The sequence below is a fragment of the Pinus tabuliformis genome, chromosome 7 (genome assembly GCF_031772625.1).
Source record: "Pinus tabuliformis cultivar Carrire ecotype Pingquan chromosome 7, CPIR1, whole genome shotgun sequence".
Taxonomy (NCBI): Eukaryota; Viridiplantae; Streptophyta; class Pinopsida; order Pinales; family Pinaceae; genus Pinus; species Pinus tabuliformis.
In genome coordinates this window covers 808,377,805-808,395,094 of record NC_142293.1, presented here as the reverse complement: position 1 = coordinate 808,395,094, position 17,290 = coordinate 808,377,805, and the positions used below count along the sequence as shown (strand labels likewise).

At 39.7% G+C, this 17,290-nt stretch overlaps 1 protein-coding gene across 3 annotated transcripts in view; it reads right to left on the bottom strand.

The window, feature by feature from the left end:
• Positions 1-6,042, bottom strand: part of LOC149250020 (uncharacterized) — a 187,762-nt gene extending 181,720 nt beyond the window's left edge. For 2 of the 3 annotated variants that reach the window (XM_089458894.1, XM_089458895.1), the window contains exon 1: positions 5,250-6,041. In XM_089458894.1, the coding sequence (XP_089315020.1) occupies positions 5,250-5,631 (382 nt within the window). In that variant the 5' untranslated portion in view covers positions 5,632-6,041. Of the gene's footprint in view, positions 1-5,249 lie in introns of all 3 variants that reach the window. The other variant, XM_089458896.1, reaches the window with a different exon arrangement.
• Positions 6,043-17,290: the final 11,248 nt, after the last annotated feature.

The window sequence follows — 17,290 nt, the reverse complement described above, 5'->3', positions numbered from 1 at the left end:
TACCCCTGCTAGAAGTAGGGGTAAAAGGTAAGAAGTGGCACAGTGATGAATTTGTAGTCCTCTATCCTTCAACGCTTCAAGATCCCAACTATGTATTTTCTCTGTCCAAGGAAAATCTCTCCCTCTCTGCCACACCTCCAACCCGCGAAAGTAGTGCATTAGCCCCAAATCCTTCATTTCAAACTCTTCTACGAGATCCCACTTGCAGTGTGTTATGAGCTCCTCAATCCCCTTGAGAAACAGGTCATCAACATATAGCACCGATATGAGAGGCTCACCTTCACCTGAATGTAGTACAAGTTCGGGTTTGCCTCACTCTTGGTGAAGCCCACACAACTGTCAATCCGCGTATACTACACCCGAGGAGCCTACTTGAGCCCATATGGTGCTCTCCTCAACCTACACAACATGGGAATCTCTCCCATGCAGCTCAAAATCCTCCAGCTACTCTATGTAGATTTCTTCCTTAATAATACCATTGAGGAAGGTTGTCTTCATGTCCATCTGGTGAATTCTCCAACCCCTTTGCACTACTATAGAAATGATAGCCTTGACGGATGAGTATTTGGCTACTAGAGCAAAGGTCTCATCATAATCGATTTGTTCCTTCTACGAAAAGCCCTTAGCCACAAAACGGGCTTTGAACTTCTCCACATTACCATCCGCAGCGTGCTTGATCTTGTACACCCACCTCGAGCCCACCATAAACTTGCTCACTAGACATGGCACAACCTACGATGCATTGTTGTTCATGATGGAAGAATATTCTTCCACCATGGCATCCATCCATGCCTGAGGTCGGGATGCCTCCTAAAAGCTAGTAGGTTCAGCCTCAATCAGTTCACGCATCAACGCCATATACTTGGAATAGCACTGAGGAGCCTTGCTCTGCCTAACTGAATATCTCGAAGCATCAATATTCTCCCGGTCTCTCTCAATGTCTGTTATGCCCACATGCCCTACTTCCTCCCTATGCCTAGAGTCTGAGGTTGGGTGTGAGGAATCCCCTGTTCCTCATCCTAATCTCTCTACTTGGCCTACTCGCTCTGCTAACCAACTTATGTGACTATAGTTGAAGGAATTTGTGTTGACTCAAACTTTGGTGCCTACTCCTCCTAAACCTCAACTGTAGAAGAACTCATGCCGCCAAACATCTTAAGAGCCCTCTCTTCTTCAAACTTCACATCCCGGCACACTATTGTCTTCCTGAGAGCAAGAATGTAAACGTGACAGGCTTTTGAAGTCTTGTTGTACCCCACAAGGATAACCTTCCTTGCAGTAGCCTCCAACTTGGTCCTTTTATCCTCAGGAACGTGGTAATGCACAAAGCACCCAAAGATAAAAATGTGTCCCAAATCTGGTTTCTTCCTTTTAAACGCCTCCTCTAGTGTCAATCTGCCCAACACTTTGAGTGGGCTTCTATTCTACAAGTATATGGCAGTGTTGCAGATCTCTGGCCACAAAAAACAAGGCAAATCCATTATTTGACCTCAGTGTCTTGATCTTCCTCCCTATCTATCAATACCAATAAGAGACTATACTCAGGTTAGGTTGTTATGAGTTTGCACATTTCAATTCATTATTTGACAGATCTAATAAACTTGCCTTAGCCTTATATATCAATGAGTTCAATGTTGTAAGAAGTTTTGAATAGTTCATGATGTGATGTAAGAAGATTCAAATCAATGCAAATAACATGAAGGACAAAGAAGGTTGGCATATTGTCAATGTAGCGATTCTTGTACAAAAGGTTTTCACCATGAAGATTTTGAAGAGAGTTAAAAGTATAGAAGGAAGCAATGATCAAATCCATGTTTCTTGAGGTTCATTGATGGTCAAGTGGTTGACCAAGCCCATAGCAAAGAGGGAGGTTCAATATGTCCAAGAAGTATCTTATGTTTGGCAAAGAACAACATCCTTGACAAAAGGAAGTGTTGGAATTTTAGACTTGCAAAGAATGTCCAACATAGTGCCATTAATGGCAGCAGTGACTAGAGAATATCCAAGTGCATGCAAAGAAGGTACAATGGCAAATTACAACAACCCTAAAGACAACAGAAGTACAATTATAGGTATAGGGCACAAATAGAGCACAATCAACATCTCCTTGCAACAAATAATGAACAAATTTAATGAGGGCACAATAGATCAAGTTACAAACTACTATTTTGTAGAGAATGCATGCATCATGTATGTGCCACATTCAATTAGGTCTGGCAAACTGTTGTTGCAAATTTAGTAAGTTCCAATTTCTGGTATTCACTTATGTTTCTATTTGACATTTTCTAATATTATTTATTTTTCTAAAATTAGAGAGGTGGTGCATTTATCCCAAAAAGGAAGAAGGTGAGGTGCATGTTAGTCTACTCCAATTTAGGCACAATTCTCTAGAAGGACAATGCATGCAAGATAGGCACTCTAACCTAGGTGCTTAGGGTTCGGTTATTTTTTGTGTACAACCCTAAGCTCATTCTATATAAAAGAGAGGCAAGGTCTCTATTGTTAATCATTCAATTTAATATAGAGTGAGTAATTGGAATTAAGATTTTTATGTGATTTGAGTTCCTAGATTTGTGTACTTGTTGCTACTTTCATCAACAAGGTGTGTTTCAATTCCAATAGATTTTAGGTTGCATTTTTTATACAAAATTCAATTTCGTGTTTTATTAATAAGGCACATTAGAAATCAAACTAGGACTATAACCATGAGCCAAATAATTTCAGCATGGACCAAACCTTACCGGAATTAGGTTTGTGATCTCTAACAATGACATTAATCATTAAACTTAGTCATGGATCTAAGATTTGTCATGATTGAAACTAAAGAAGGTTCCTTATTAAACCAAGAACATACAAGATGTTGTATAGCTCAAGAACATCCCCTAGGTGGCATGCAAATGAGACAAATCCCACTCCTATAGCTACATACAAGGCAACGTTTCCTACCCATAAAATGTATTTAAATCATTCTTATTGAAGATCATATGTATGGATTCTCCATTATCCACATGCCCACCTACACCAAAAACAATGTTAATGGAAAGGCACAAAACCATGGAGAAGGATGTTTCAACCCTAGATGCTAACTCAACCACTCTAACTAAGGCTTCTACAATCCTTGCAAACTACTTCTATTGTTGTTTGTCTTTTCTTCCCATCCTTCTTCTCGGGGCATTGAGATGCATAAAAGCCCATCTTGTGGCACTTGAAGCACTTCACATGACTCAAGTCTTTCTTACCCTAGTTTGAAGAACCTGAATCTTCCTTCTTCTCCTTCTTCTTCTCATGGCATTGAGATACTTATTGGGCCATCTTGTGGCGCTAAAGCACTTCACATGACTCAAGTCTCTTCCCTTTGTTTGAATAACCCAAATCTTCCTTCTTCCCCTTATGACCCTTCTGAGGTCCTATTTTCCTCATCTTCCCCATGAAGACTAGGTTCTAGATCTCCTCTGCTTGGACTTAAACTATCTCTAGCCTGATTTCATCCCCAATGAAATCATCCCAGAGCTTCTGAAAGTTGGGAAACTTCTCACGAACACAAACACCATGAATAAAGGGTTCCCAATATGAAGAAAACCCATTTAGTGCTATAAGCACCAACTCATTCTCAAGCTTCGTCTAGATAATAGCAACCTAAACTCTCAACTTAGTAATTCTCATTAAGTAGGTAGTCATTGTGTTTGAGTCCCTCATGCAAGTGGCAAAAACTTGTTCTTTAAAAGCATATTGCAAGAAATACTAATGTTGTGATACAAAGTGTTCAAGGCATCATACATATCCTATGTCGACTTCTTTTATGTTTCACAAAATCAAGGATGATTCTTGTTGTGTTTGACTGCTTTTTGTTGTGTTTGGCCAACTCCATGAGATCCATAGAAACTATAACCTTCCCTCAAACAAAACACTGAAGATAAACCCCCTCCAACAGAAACGAATGCTTTCACTTCCAACTCCAAGGAGGGAAGTTTGCAACACCTTATAGTGATTCACTCTCTCTAAGACCTAGATTAACCATCCCTGTAGCTCAAACACACCACAACCAAAAAGATCTGTGGGAGGACAAATCATATCAGCAACTCATTATAGTTGCAGAACACCACACCAATCAATGGAGCACTTAGGTCATTACACCCTACCACCTATCATGGGTCCAAGTGTCTATCTCAAGCACGAAACGCTTCACTAACTAAAGCCTCTTGGACATCGCACCCACTGAAACCTTCCAACAGCTCCCTCTCACATGCACCAGCCTTCTCCACACACAAATTCTTAGAAGATTTCAGATGCATAGTTCCCATTCCATGTTAAATCTTCAGGACATGGTAATCAGACCTCCAATCCCACAATGAACACTGAAATAAGAAATTCCTATCAACATTGTAAGGAAGGAATGTTAGATCTGAAAACATACCATACTGAAAATATTTACAGCAAGCTGATATTGCAGCAACCAATCACAGCTCCGTTTATTAACTCAAAACTGAAAGATTACATAGCAATCAAATTGCCAAATCTTCAAAACACTTTCCAAAAGTCTGTCTTTTCTCTCCTTCATAGAACAGGAGAGAACTAGGGTTCACAAAAAATAAACTGTCTAATAAAAGCGCCTTGGTTGATTGTGCCAAAAACTTAACTCCTCGAAAGAAGTGCGCCCAGCTTTGAAAAGAGACCTGCCTAGAATCGCGTTCCAAGCTAAATTTAGAAATACTTCTAACTCATGCCTCTACGTTAGTTTTAAGATATGTGTTAACTCTGAGTGTGTAAGGCATGCATGTGCCTCAACTTCTGCGTATGTCTGCTGCGCCTCGTAGAGGCCTCTGCTAATGCTGATGTGCCCTCACCCAAGTCGCCTATCTGTCTGCACAGATCCTGGGGCACGGATCTGCAAAGTGCTGCGCTGGGACTGAAGAGTACGCTGTGCTGAAGAAGAACACGGACGACTGAGTAAACACTAAACTAACACAAACTACATGTAGATGTGAGTCATGCCAAACTGGGGTATTGGGCAACGTGCCCACGTTATCGGTAGAAATTCAATGGTGTATGCGTGGAGTTGTATCGACACAGAGCTGTAGTTGAAAGTGATGTCTTTGGGGTTTTAAGTTGAAACTGAAGTTTACTGGAGGAAAAAAGGGTGTCATTTGATTTTCAACGTCGATAATTAGATTTTGCCCCTTTTCCGAAAAAAAATAACCAGAAACTGAAGAACAAAACAGGATGTTATTGAACCTGAAATTGGTACTCACCCCAATAACGGCCTCCATAACCTCGGCTATAACCCCGCCCCCGATTGTATGATGGGCCTCTTCCAGCTCGCTTATAAGCGCCACCAGAGTTATTGTTTTGCATTCCCAGCGGGAAAGTGGGCCTTGGCATCATCCCCTGCGCAAATGTTGCTGGCCTGAATAAAGGCCCTGTAGGAAAAGGGGGCATTGGCTGGTGGTGATATCCATAGCCCCAACCAAAGTGCTGCGGCCCTGCCATGTGACCGTACCCCATACCCATGCCCAAGCCCATTCCCATGCCGACCCCCATGTCTCTTGCTGCTCCTCCCCCTCCTGCTGGTGGTGCTGTTTGCTCGGCCCTCGTTCCTCCTCTCCCAAGCCCCTCCTGCTTTTGTTGTTGCATTTTTCCTACTTGCGACTTGTAATGGGCTTACTCCCTGACTCACCCGAACCGCTGTGAGCAAAAAATGTTCAAACCGCAAGAATCATGATCATCAGAAATTCATAAGAGACCACTGCAAAACTAAGAGTTCCGTTGCAGCCCTGAGCTTCCCCGGTAGTGCAAAGCCCACTGAATCCAAACCCCCTGGTATGTTGCGAGGTGAACCACCCGAAACATGGCATTACCACCTAGAACACTGCAAAGCTTCTTCCGGATTTATGCAACATTGAGGTGCTGAATTTAGTGGGCATCATAACCATATTGAGATATGTTCCTTAGATCCATATATCATCATTTAACTTTGCAGATACGTATGGGCGAATGGAGAAAGTTCGAATAAATACATTATGGAACGATCACAATGGCCTTTCACAAAGTGTTTTAGTCCCTTTTGTATATTCTCCCTTCCTGTGGAGATTGGCTGAATTATAGAGCCACGTCAGGCTTGCCTGAGATGGGTGGTGGGACATTGCATACGTGTAGAATTTTAAGCTTTTACTTTTTTACGACGAAAAAAATAATTTTTGCATCTGAGAAATCCTGGCCGTGTAAACTATATTCACTAAAGAAAACCGTCGGCGTGTTTCTCAATGTACATTCTGTCAAAACAATAGTAATTCAATCTTCCTTTTATCGCTCTGTAAAACGATCAGAATATGTGTGTACGGTAATATTGAAGTGACAAGCGATGACACTAAGTCCAGCTAAAGAACAAAGCAAAATAACCAGGCAAGAAAGGAAGAGTCAAGTCCACTCCGTAAGACCGTAACTAAGAATTTGTTACATGTCTATACAAACGCACTAATAGTATTTCTTTAAAGATTACAAGTTCAAAAATTGAGTGCGCCTAAAATCTTTAGAAGGGTTCTGTATGCCGACGCCAGCGAATTGAAAACAAAAATTATATTTTATGTCGCAGTTATTAAACTCTATTTATGCATAATTTTTCTTAATTATTTTTTATATAAAAAAATATATATTTTTTATAATTAATCGAGATTTATTTTAATTTTGAATTTACATATCAAATCTCTTTTCACTCTAAAAAGGTTTGTATTAAGAGATTTGATTCCTCTATGAGCTTGGTAGATTTAGAATTAAATGGATCTGGGCTAGTCTAATTATTTTTATGTAAATTGACCAGTCAAAATATTTTATTATAATTTTATTTTTTTTATTTTTTATTTTTACCGAGATTACATTACAACATTTCTACTATTTTGGGTTGGAGAGTGCCTCTTAGTGCAATTAACCTCGTCTTTATAATAATGTAAATAATCAGATAATTTAAATATATAATGTAATTGAATTATATAAAAGTCGATATGAGTCATCTCTCCTTCTCCCTTTGTCTCATCTTTAAGAAGCTCCCTAGGAAGGGTAGGCTCGGCGTAGGATTATGCAAAGGCTCTTTGGAGTTAGAAGGGAACAATTAGGTGATTCCCCTCATGTTTCCGAGTATTTACTCCATTCTCTTGTCAACTCAAAGGACACTGAGGCCATTGAGAAAGGCATAGCTCTCGAGTCCTCCTTGGTTTCTCAAGTTGGAAGGAAATCCCATATCTCCCTTGTCTAGTTACAAGCAAAAAAGGAGGCAAGGGCTAGCAAACAATCCACCATTTTTCAGGCCCTTGGGGTAGGGAATGCCCATAGTGACCCATGATTTCCTTATCCTTCAATAATTATGGGTTTGTGGGCACCCCCAAGCTTTTAGCTCTCGAAAGACTAATCAAGGCTTATTCTCCAAACATCATTCTCCTACAAGAAACAATGTGTTCAGGGTCAAAGGTGGTACAATCTTTTTCTTATTGGTTAAAAGATCAATCCTTAATTTCTCTAGATTCTAATGATATTTCAGTAGGGTTGATGACAATGTGTGGTCCAAATTTTAAGATTTTGTCATTTGTTATTTTGAACTCAAGAATTGTAGTTAAGATATATGCCACGGATATGATAAACTTTTCAAAATTGTCAACTTGTATGGGTTGTATGTTGATAAGAAGCCTTTCTAGGAAAACTTAGCTTTGTCTAAGTTTCTCATAGGGGACAGTATCATTTTGGGTGGGGACCTAAATTTCACTATCTCTCTCGAAGAGAAATATGGGGAGATCACCCCATCAAGATGCCATTGAAGGATTTTTCTCAAAATCTTCTAGAATCACTCCATCTAGTGGACCTAGATCCACCCAAACTTTGTCTTACCTAGAGGAATGGGAGGAAGGGAGAGGCAAGTGTTGCAAAGTGATTGGACAAGTTATTAGTCTCAGAGGCACTACTTAATGACCCCTAGAACTTGAAGTCTTGGGTTGGTTCTAGGGGTTTTTCAAATCACATACCTATCTTATTTAAGCTCAACCCCAAGGAGAAGAAATTGTTAGTTTTTTTATGGATATTGTAGCATCGAACAAGTGTTCTAGTCTCTGAGGCATCAAAGATGCTAAGGAGCACAAGATCTCCAAAACCCAAAAAAGGTTTTAAGAGAAAACACTTAGAAACCCCTCAATTAAATTAATTGATCAATAATTAAAAAGTTCCTAAATCTAACATAGGAAAATTAATTAATTAATGGGTACTAATAGAGGAAATCGATTTTGCTCTAAAGACTTTCGGAAAAGTCACTTGATGGAGTCTAATATGATCTAAGCCATCAATCATGATTAGATCTTGGTCGTTGATGCTCCAATGAGAGGTTATAAGAGTAAGTGGAAGGGGCTTGGAGTAAGTTGTGCGCAAGGCAAATCAAATTCCCCAGCTCACAATATTCAATGAGGGTGCAGTTTGATCGAGGGAAAGAGCATTAGAGAGAGGTAGAAACATAGATTTGGGAGGAGCATGATTTTGGACAGATTCCCAATGATTTTCTAGTGTTAGAGGGACAGGAGAAGGGAGATTGAATTATTCGCAGAGAGGGTTGCTACAACGAGTATGAATAACCAAAAACCATAGCGCGGGTTGTTGGAAGAGGATCGATTCAGTTATCAAAGGCCAAATCAGTGTCTGGAAGGCAAAGCGAATTCTCCAAAGGCAGAGGGAGGGAGGATTTCTCAATTAGAGGCAGTTTCGTGGTTGTGAGAATTTATTTTAGGCAACAGTGCTTATTTCTAAAGGAAGTGTGAATTCTAGGAGGAGTGCAAGTTGGGACATAGCCCAGATAAATTGCAAAGGGAGACAAGGTTGTCTTCAGATTTTTTTCCAATGTATTGTCGAAGGTTTTCCAATTGGGAAACCAATTGTAATTATTCTCTCAATTGTTGCATAATAATAAAACCCTCATCTACTGCACCAGTTTTCCCTTTGGGATTTTCTTCGTGGACAATTGTCCAAAAACAACGGGGTCATTTTATTGTGTGTTTGCATATATTTCTCAGTTCATATTTATATTTCTTCAATGTATTTTAATTGGTGAAGAATTGTAGTGTGAATTATTTGTTATTTGTCATGATGATAATTACATAAGACAAATAAAGTATTAAGTTAGGAGAATAAATTCCAGTTGTTATAGTTCAAGGATTTTTCACATGGTATCAATGCCAAGTTGATCAAATTAGAGGCTCAAAAATGAAGCAAGCATGATATTGCAGTTTTAGAAAGAGATCTGAAGCACCAGTTTTCATATCTACACAGGGAAACCAGGCAGTGGAAGTAGCATAGAGGCAGGAATTCAATTTCCAAATCCAAGGGGGAGGAAAATTTCGATTTTGCCTTAAATCTATAGCAACAGGCAATAAGATTACTAGAGAGGGTTTCTAGTGAGCGGATCAGTTGATTCGTAGAGCATATCTAACATAGTAGGTTTGTAGCAAGGGTTTTGCAGTGGTATATTAGTGTGGGGGGGAAGAGAAAAACACACAGAGGGAATTTCCAGTAAATCACTCAAAGGGTTTCCAGTTTTCCAATTGCAGAAAAGGAGGCCACAATTTCTAGCAGAAGGTGGTCCTAGTAAACTTGTTAATCCATCCAATGTGTGCTTCAAGGTCAACAATGCATGTGTCAACACTGGAGAAGGACATCTGGAGGTAGAGCAAGTTGCCCAAAGAGGAGCAGAAGGTAGTACGAGTTTCATAAGGACACCAGAGGCAAGTGCGATTTTTCTAGTTGCAAATCTGCGCATTTTCACGGGGGAGTGTGAGTGTAGAAAGATGGTTGAATTAACTTGTTGGAAGGAGAAGAAGATCTCCCAAATTATTTCTATAGTATTCTCAGAGTTGGAGAAGGCAAAATTCATTATGAAAAGAGGGTCAAAGCAAGTAACAAAATGGCTAGTCTTCCTAGTTCGCAGATATGAAGCAGTAATTCCATTTCCAGTTGTTGAAAGACTTGTTGGAGGAGGTGCGAGTAGCTTCAGAGGACAGAGGGAGGCAATATATTTGTCAAAATAAATTTCTGTAAACATTCTCAATTTCTAGGACGATTTGCAGGATCAAGTGTGAGTTGCAGAATCTAGTGCAAATTGTAGGCAGAGGGTGTGGGTCCATGGAAGGAGGTCGAGTTGGATTTTGCAGAGGAAACTTAGTGTTTCTAGATTGATTTGCCAGGTTGAGGAGTGAGATAAAGGATTTGTCTTCCAAGAATAAGGATGAATTCACACTTATGTTTGTGGTACTAGATTCAAGAGGAGGAGTATGAGACTCCAGTGTGCCAAGTCGGGCAGGATTGGAGGGAGGAGCAGCGGGAGGTCGATATCTAGCCATCGAGGGCTTGAATAGTAGGTCAGATCTAGTTGTTGTGTATTCCTCACATGGATCATTACCTTTGCTACGAGAGCCCAATAGTTAAAAGTAGTAGGAGGATTGGAATTGTCGTCATACATGAGGTACATGAGTTCAGTATTAGCAGGCACAGTCAGATTCTTGAGAGACAATTGTAGAGCTAGTTGTAGTTAGATACTTGAGAGACAGTTGTAAAGGCAGTTGGGCATAGTGAAGTGTTTGGTGGACAATGCAAAGTAGTTGTAGTTATAGACTCAAGGGACAATTGCAGAGCTAGTATCAATTACACGGTAGATCAGGACAGTCGAGTTTCCAGTGGCAAGTGCAAATTGCAGGAAATTTGTGTGATTGAGGTGGCAGTGTGAATTGGCCAATTATAGGTAACAAGCACAGTTCTAGCCAGAGAGGGACTCCATGAGAGTTTCTAGCCAAGGGTGGCAGTGAAAATTAGCTAGTAGTAGAGTGCAGGTGTAGTTCCAGCCAGAGAGAGACTCCATGAGAGGTTTTCTCGCTCAAGAGATATTTCCAAGTTCCTTTTCATAGGGAGATCGAGACTCACTATTGCAGTGATTACCATGGAAGTGCAAAAGTAACGATGCAGGGGCACAAGCAGTGTGAGATCAAGATTGATTCAACTATAGTGGGTAGTAGGCAAATCAGAGTATTCGCAGTAGCATGATGGACAACATTTGCCAGATTAACTTCTTCACAATGATTTCCAATGACAGGAAGTTAGATCTTTTAAGAGAGGAGATACAACAGATCTTAAACAACAACAATGTGTGCCAATCCAACTATAGATTGTTCATCAGGAGAGATGAGCATAATGGATAGTGGAGTGTGGAGAATGTCTTCCTCGTTAAGAGGGAGTGTTAGTTTTTTTATGGATATGGTAGCATCAGATAGGTGTTCTAGTCTTTAAGGTGTCGAAGAGGCTAAGGAACACAAGATCTTTATCATCATCATCCAATCTTATAAAATAAGTGAAATCATTTCAAATTGGAGGGAAAGTTTTTGGTGCCAAATAAAATTTAAATTTCAAAATAAATTTTTCCCTCCTAAAGTGGAAGTTGGCTATCCTAAATGAGGTCTTTTAAAAGCTATATAAGAAGGCTTATCTCCCTCGCCGAGTAGGATGATTGAATGCACATCTTGATATGAGGCCTTTGAATAGTAACGAAGATCTGAATGTATATGGTAGATTTGGAAGGGTTTTGAATTTTTTATTTTATTTTTTTTAGTGGGCTTAAGGGATTCGTTGGTTTCCTTTTGTGATCTTTTTTCAAGCATTCATTGATTTATTTCAAGTTCTTTTGCAGTAGATTCACACACAGTTGAAGAATTAATTCTAGCCCTAAAACAACAAATCTGAAGCAGTGCTTCTTCCAAGGGATATCTAATGCCTTTGACATTTACTTATGCAGTGGATTCATGGACGATGTTTGAGATAATTGTGGACTTCTGAATGTGGAAGATTGGTTTTGAATTTTCGTTGAGACACATCAAATCTTGAGATGTCATATTTTATAATTGTTTTCTGATGTGAACTTCTTAGTGTGTCTTAGGCAGTTCATGGCCCTCTACCATAAACACTTTTGAGATACATTCGAAGACAAACTGAGGTTGTTTATGGTTGCACATTTTCAAATTCCTTATGTTTATTTGATGGCACAAGTAGAGGCAATTTCTCAACTAACCTAAGCCCTTTTGTATCAGCGGTCAACATTATATACACTTGTGACATTCTTGCTTATACCTATGACTACATTTTACGTGTATGCGATCACTGCTCAAACAATCTAAATGTTATACCTACGCAGGTGGGTGAACTCAACCATAACATAGAATTTAGGTTTGATTGAATGCATGAATTATAAGTCACATGAGTAGTGGAGTGTACACCATATGCGTCAATCTAATCCTAAAGAAATTTCAAGTATTGTCCATTAACAATCGCTACAAAGGAATCATTACGGTGGAATTTTTTGAGTATGGAATGGTGATGACCTGTTAAAAGACACATTTCCTAAACCTTTTTGTTGCAATAATTTAAGGAGTAATTATGAAGTTGCTATTGACAAATGGTTTCCTTGTCAACTTTGGTAGTTTGTGAGAGGATTGTGTTGAAGACATTGAAGATTCATTAAGACCTTGACACCGTGACATTGTTCTCAATTTTACTTGACCTCCTCTTTGAAGACGCTAACAACATTAACATTTCACATATGAATGGTGTCCTTCTGAAATGACTATGGTAATTCGAGACCAATGTTAGTCACTACAGTATACACATGTAGAAGAATAAGATTATTGAAAAAAAGGTAAACTGACAAAAGAGGATTGTGTTGTGTTGAGTCTATATCCATATGTCTTGTGAAAGGTCTGAATACCACATGAATTGACAGTAAGGTGGATAAGATGCTACTAGGGTTTGTAACTACTTGTGGGCAGAACAAGTGTGTTAGCACATATTGATGCCTAAGTAGAAACTATCAAAGGAACTTGTTATTGGATAAGATGAAGGAATATTTCAGTGAAGGTAAAGGTCTATCATGTAGTAAAAATATTTGAAGCAAAAGCATTAATGGCGGAGACTCTTGATGTAATGGCAATTTGCAGTGACAACTAGTTATGATATTTTAAATAATACATAAGCTAAGATTTGACAACATCATTATAAAATACTGGGGCTAGAGGTTGTATACTGATACTTGATCAGAGGATATATGTTAAGGCTATGTTATGTTGTTGTTGAGTTTGTTTTAGAGGATTGGTATTGTTGCCAGTGATCTTGTTGCCACATTTCAAGGGTAGCAATAATGTGCTAGCATATCATGAAGCGTAATTCTAAGGGTTGAATTGACATAATTCTAGGGTTATTGCATGAACTAAGATACCAAGGTTTGTATGATGTTATTGAGAACATCGTTGATGTGTATACCACAGGAGATCTTGAGCAATTTCGTTGTCATAAGGGTTTTGCAGAGAGACATTGTGATTTTGTGATAAACAACATTTGTTGTCTTTATTGATGCTAAGTATTAACACTACTAATGCATTGGATATATGTCGGCAAGCTATGGTTTGTGTTTGATTTCACTCAGTGATATGTATTGAGGATAATCTTTCAGATTGACTTGTAGAAAGAAAGACTTGAATAGGGACATCAAGATGAGTTGAGCCGAGTTTTTATGCATAAGTTGATACTTCGATGATATGCATTGAAAATTTGAGCAATTGAGTAGCTCAAGTTTGTTATGTTGTGTAGAAGTAGAGTTGTTGCTCAGGGTTTAATAATATATGATTGATATTGATGTATGTACATTAATAGTAAAAGTATTGTTGTGGCCTAGGATTTGTCATGTTAATGAGCAGAAATATATGATGTAGTGGTTGAGTGTTTATTATGAAATTAAAGTGATAGGATTTGATGCGCAGACCGAGCATAGGAATATTTGACTGACAAAGGTTATTTTGCAGTGTATTTTATTGTAGTTTTCTTTATATTGATAGTGAGCACAAGCGGATCCAATCTAAAAATTGTGAAACGTGGTCCGTCAGTTGGTAAGGGTGGTAGGCTGTTGCGAGACAGGAGAGTGCAGTCTCCTTCAGGTCGGAGCCTAAGAACAATTTAAGGTGGGAAGGTGGTTAGGGCAAGTTGGATCATGTGAAAGGCGATGGAGCGTCCATATAGTAGCACTTGGTAAACAGGACCTTGGAGCATCCTTAAGGTCAAAGCCTATAAACCTAGACATTAGAGCATCCTTCCAATATTAGCTGGTAAACAAGGTGTTGGAGCATCCTTCCAATAGTAGCTAGTAAACAAGGTGTTGGAGCATCCCTCCAATAATAGCTTGTAAACAAGGTGTTGGAGCATCGTTCCAATAACATCTAGTAAACAAGGTGTTAGGGCATCCTTCCAATAACATCTAGTAAACAAGGTGTTGTAGCATCCTTCAAGTTGGAGCCTGTAAACCCAAGCTCTAGTAGCAGTTGGTAAACATGGTGTTAGAGCATATGTCATATTGTAGCCTATAAACCATGGGGTTGGAGCCTCCCTCAGTTGTAGCTGAAAATGATGGAAGTTGGAGCTTCCTATTGATGTACTTATTGAAGACAAATATTAAGAAGCATTCGGTGGTTTTTCTCCCAGAAGGGTTTCCACCTAAAAATATCTGGTGTCTACTGTCTTGATTTTGTGCATTGTTGAATGGTGTTAATGATTGTTTATGTTTAACTAATGTTAATAATATTTAATGCTTTGAAAAGTTAAAAATACTAATTAAAGTAAGAAATATTGATTCACCCCCCTCTCAATATTTCCAACAATTGGAATCAGAGCAGGTTCCTTTAGTTGCAACTTAACAACTGGAAGGCAGATCTCAGGTGAATCAAGATGGGAAAGTCAAGGAAGCAATTCGCCAAGAGTTCAAAGGAATCAAAGGAAGTCCCTGGTATTTAAATAGTTTCAGAACCTATTACAGTTGACGAAGAGTAATAGGTTGGTCCAATTCCTCTGTTCAACGAATCATCCTTTGAATTTTGGAAAAGATAAAATGGAAGCCTATTTGGGAGTTATTGAATATGTTGTATGGGATTTTGTTGTTTTTGGAGACATGTGTATTGATAAATCAAGAAAATACAATTCCAAGGCCATGAGTATCATCTTTTTTTTTTTGTAAGCTACGACATTTCTATTATCTACATCAAATTTAAAAGTACAAACTTAGGAACCTCAATCCGCCCAACTGGGAAACCGGATCTGTTGGCTCCTCTTCATCAGACGTTCAATAATGTTTTTCATGCTGAATACTGTCAAAAAAATTTGCAGGACATTAAGCCCTATCTCTCCAGGTTTTTCCAAAAAACTATTCTTTCCAAGATCTACTAACAGACCTAACTTTACTTCTACTGCTATGGCATGCAAACTAAAATCCAAAAACCTGAGCAATATCATCAAAATTCAAAAAGAAGACAGTTAACAGACCTCTCAATTCTCTGTGTTTCCTCTTCTGGTTTCATTGGTCTTCCCCAGCTCCTTCAGCATCTCTCAAATTTCCTTGAGTTGTTCGTTCTGTTGACGGAGCATCCCTTCAACGTTCGCCACCTCCTTCTTCGTTGTCGTCATTTCCTGAGCCATTTCCACCATCTCCGCCGCTACTTGCTCCATGGCCTTTGCCAAGAGATGCTTCAGCACCCAGTATGTGTGAAGAGCGCGACGGTAAAGGGTTAATCTACCTCGAGTGTTGCCTGGGTCAGGTAGCTGAGAAGTCCATTCTTCCATCTCCGGGTCGGACGGTTCCTCCAAGACTCTGTCCTCCATAACATCAATAATTTTCCTTATGTCTACATTGGTCTCCAGATTGTATGCCTGTTCAGCTTCGTGCACCGCCATGCGGATCAACTTCTTCCCCCTTTTTCGTCTTCTCTGCGTCTGATTCCCCTCCTCGCTGGTGATTGGCTGTCGGGGTCTACCTTTGCCTCTCTGTTCACGCGCCTTCCTTCTTCCGTCCTTTCTGCCCCGCTTAGTTCCTTTGCTGCTTTGCCCTGTTTCAAAATTCTTGCTCCTGAAACCTTCCCCCTGGTTATACTCCATTTCATCTGAGCTTTCGATTTCGATTTTTACTCTACCCCCTTCAAAATGCCTGTCACCTACTGCCTCCCTCTCTGCCTAGACCGTCTTATCCCATTTCTCAACCATTTTGGTACGGTTGACGCATTGATTTTGGTTCCTCTGCCAAGTCTCACCTTCTCTCGCCACCTTCTTTGACTTCTTGCTGTCTGTCATCCTTCTCCTGTTCCACCTTATAGAATTCTCGCCACCTTTTCGCTTATGATGGGTTTGCTCTCCACTTCCTTCCGCCCTTGCACCTTGAATGATGCTTTCTTCGGTGTTTTCCGGATTTTTTTTTGGGCTGCGTACCTGCTGTTCTGAATTATCATTAAATGCTGATGTCAGTGAGGTGAGGCCGCCGTCCTTTTGTCCTGTCTTCGCTGCCGAATAAACCTGCCTTATTTTCCTTCTCCAAATCTTCACGATTTTTTGATTACCATTATGTTGTTTCATGGTTATCGTTGTCTATGAGCTGTTTTAAGCCGTCCCATCTTGTTGTCGTTGCTTGATTAGTCCAGCTGTCATCCACTTTCGCCAATAATTCCTTACTTCCCCAATTGGCCAAGCAATCCGCAGGCTTATTTCCTTCTCTTCTGACATGCGAGGTGATTTTGTAGTCGATCCCTTTCAGTGTTTCCTCGATTTCTTGGACTATACTCGTTGTTCTCCAGCTTTTAACTACCTTCTCCCATTGCTTCCCTTGGATTAATTTTCTTATGGTGGTTATGACCAGGGCTGAATCACCTTCGATCTCTATCTTCCTATACCCATTTCTTATAGCAATTTTGAGACCCTGATAAGCTGCCATAAATTCCGCCTCGTTATTACTCATTGTTCCTCCATGTTCTGCATATATCCATTCTACCTCTCCTTGTCTATTTCTAAAGATTCCTCCAAATCCTGCTGGACCTGGATTCCCCTTTGCTGCCCCGTCGAAGTTAAGCTTGATAAACCCTTCCGGTGGCTTACGGTAGACTGCATGGCTTTGGCCCACGATAGGTTGGTGTTGCTTTGTTTTTTGTTGATAGATCATCCCTTGTTCCAAGTTCAGCCTTTTTAGGATTTCTGCCTCTTCCTCAGAGGTCTTCCAGTCTTCTTCTGCCCAATTTTCCGCGAGGATTGATTCTCTGATTTGTCTTATGGTTCTTTTCCAGACTTCTTCCGGATTTGATGTTTTCCCCTTGAAGATTCGACCATTTCTCTCTTTCCAAAGATTCCACACGTTGAAGCCTGCCGCCATGTTCCAAGCTCTTCTTACTACCTTGCTTTTGAACTTTCCTTCTCCCCAGTCACATAG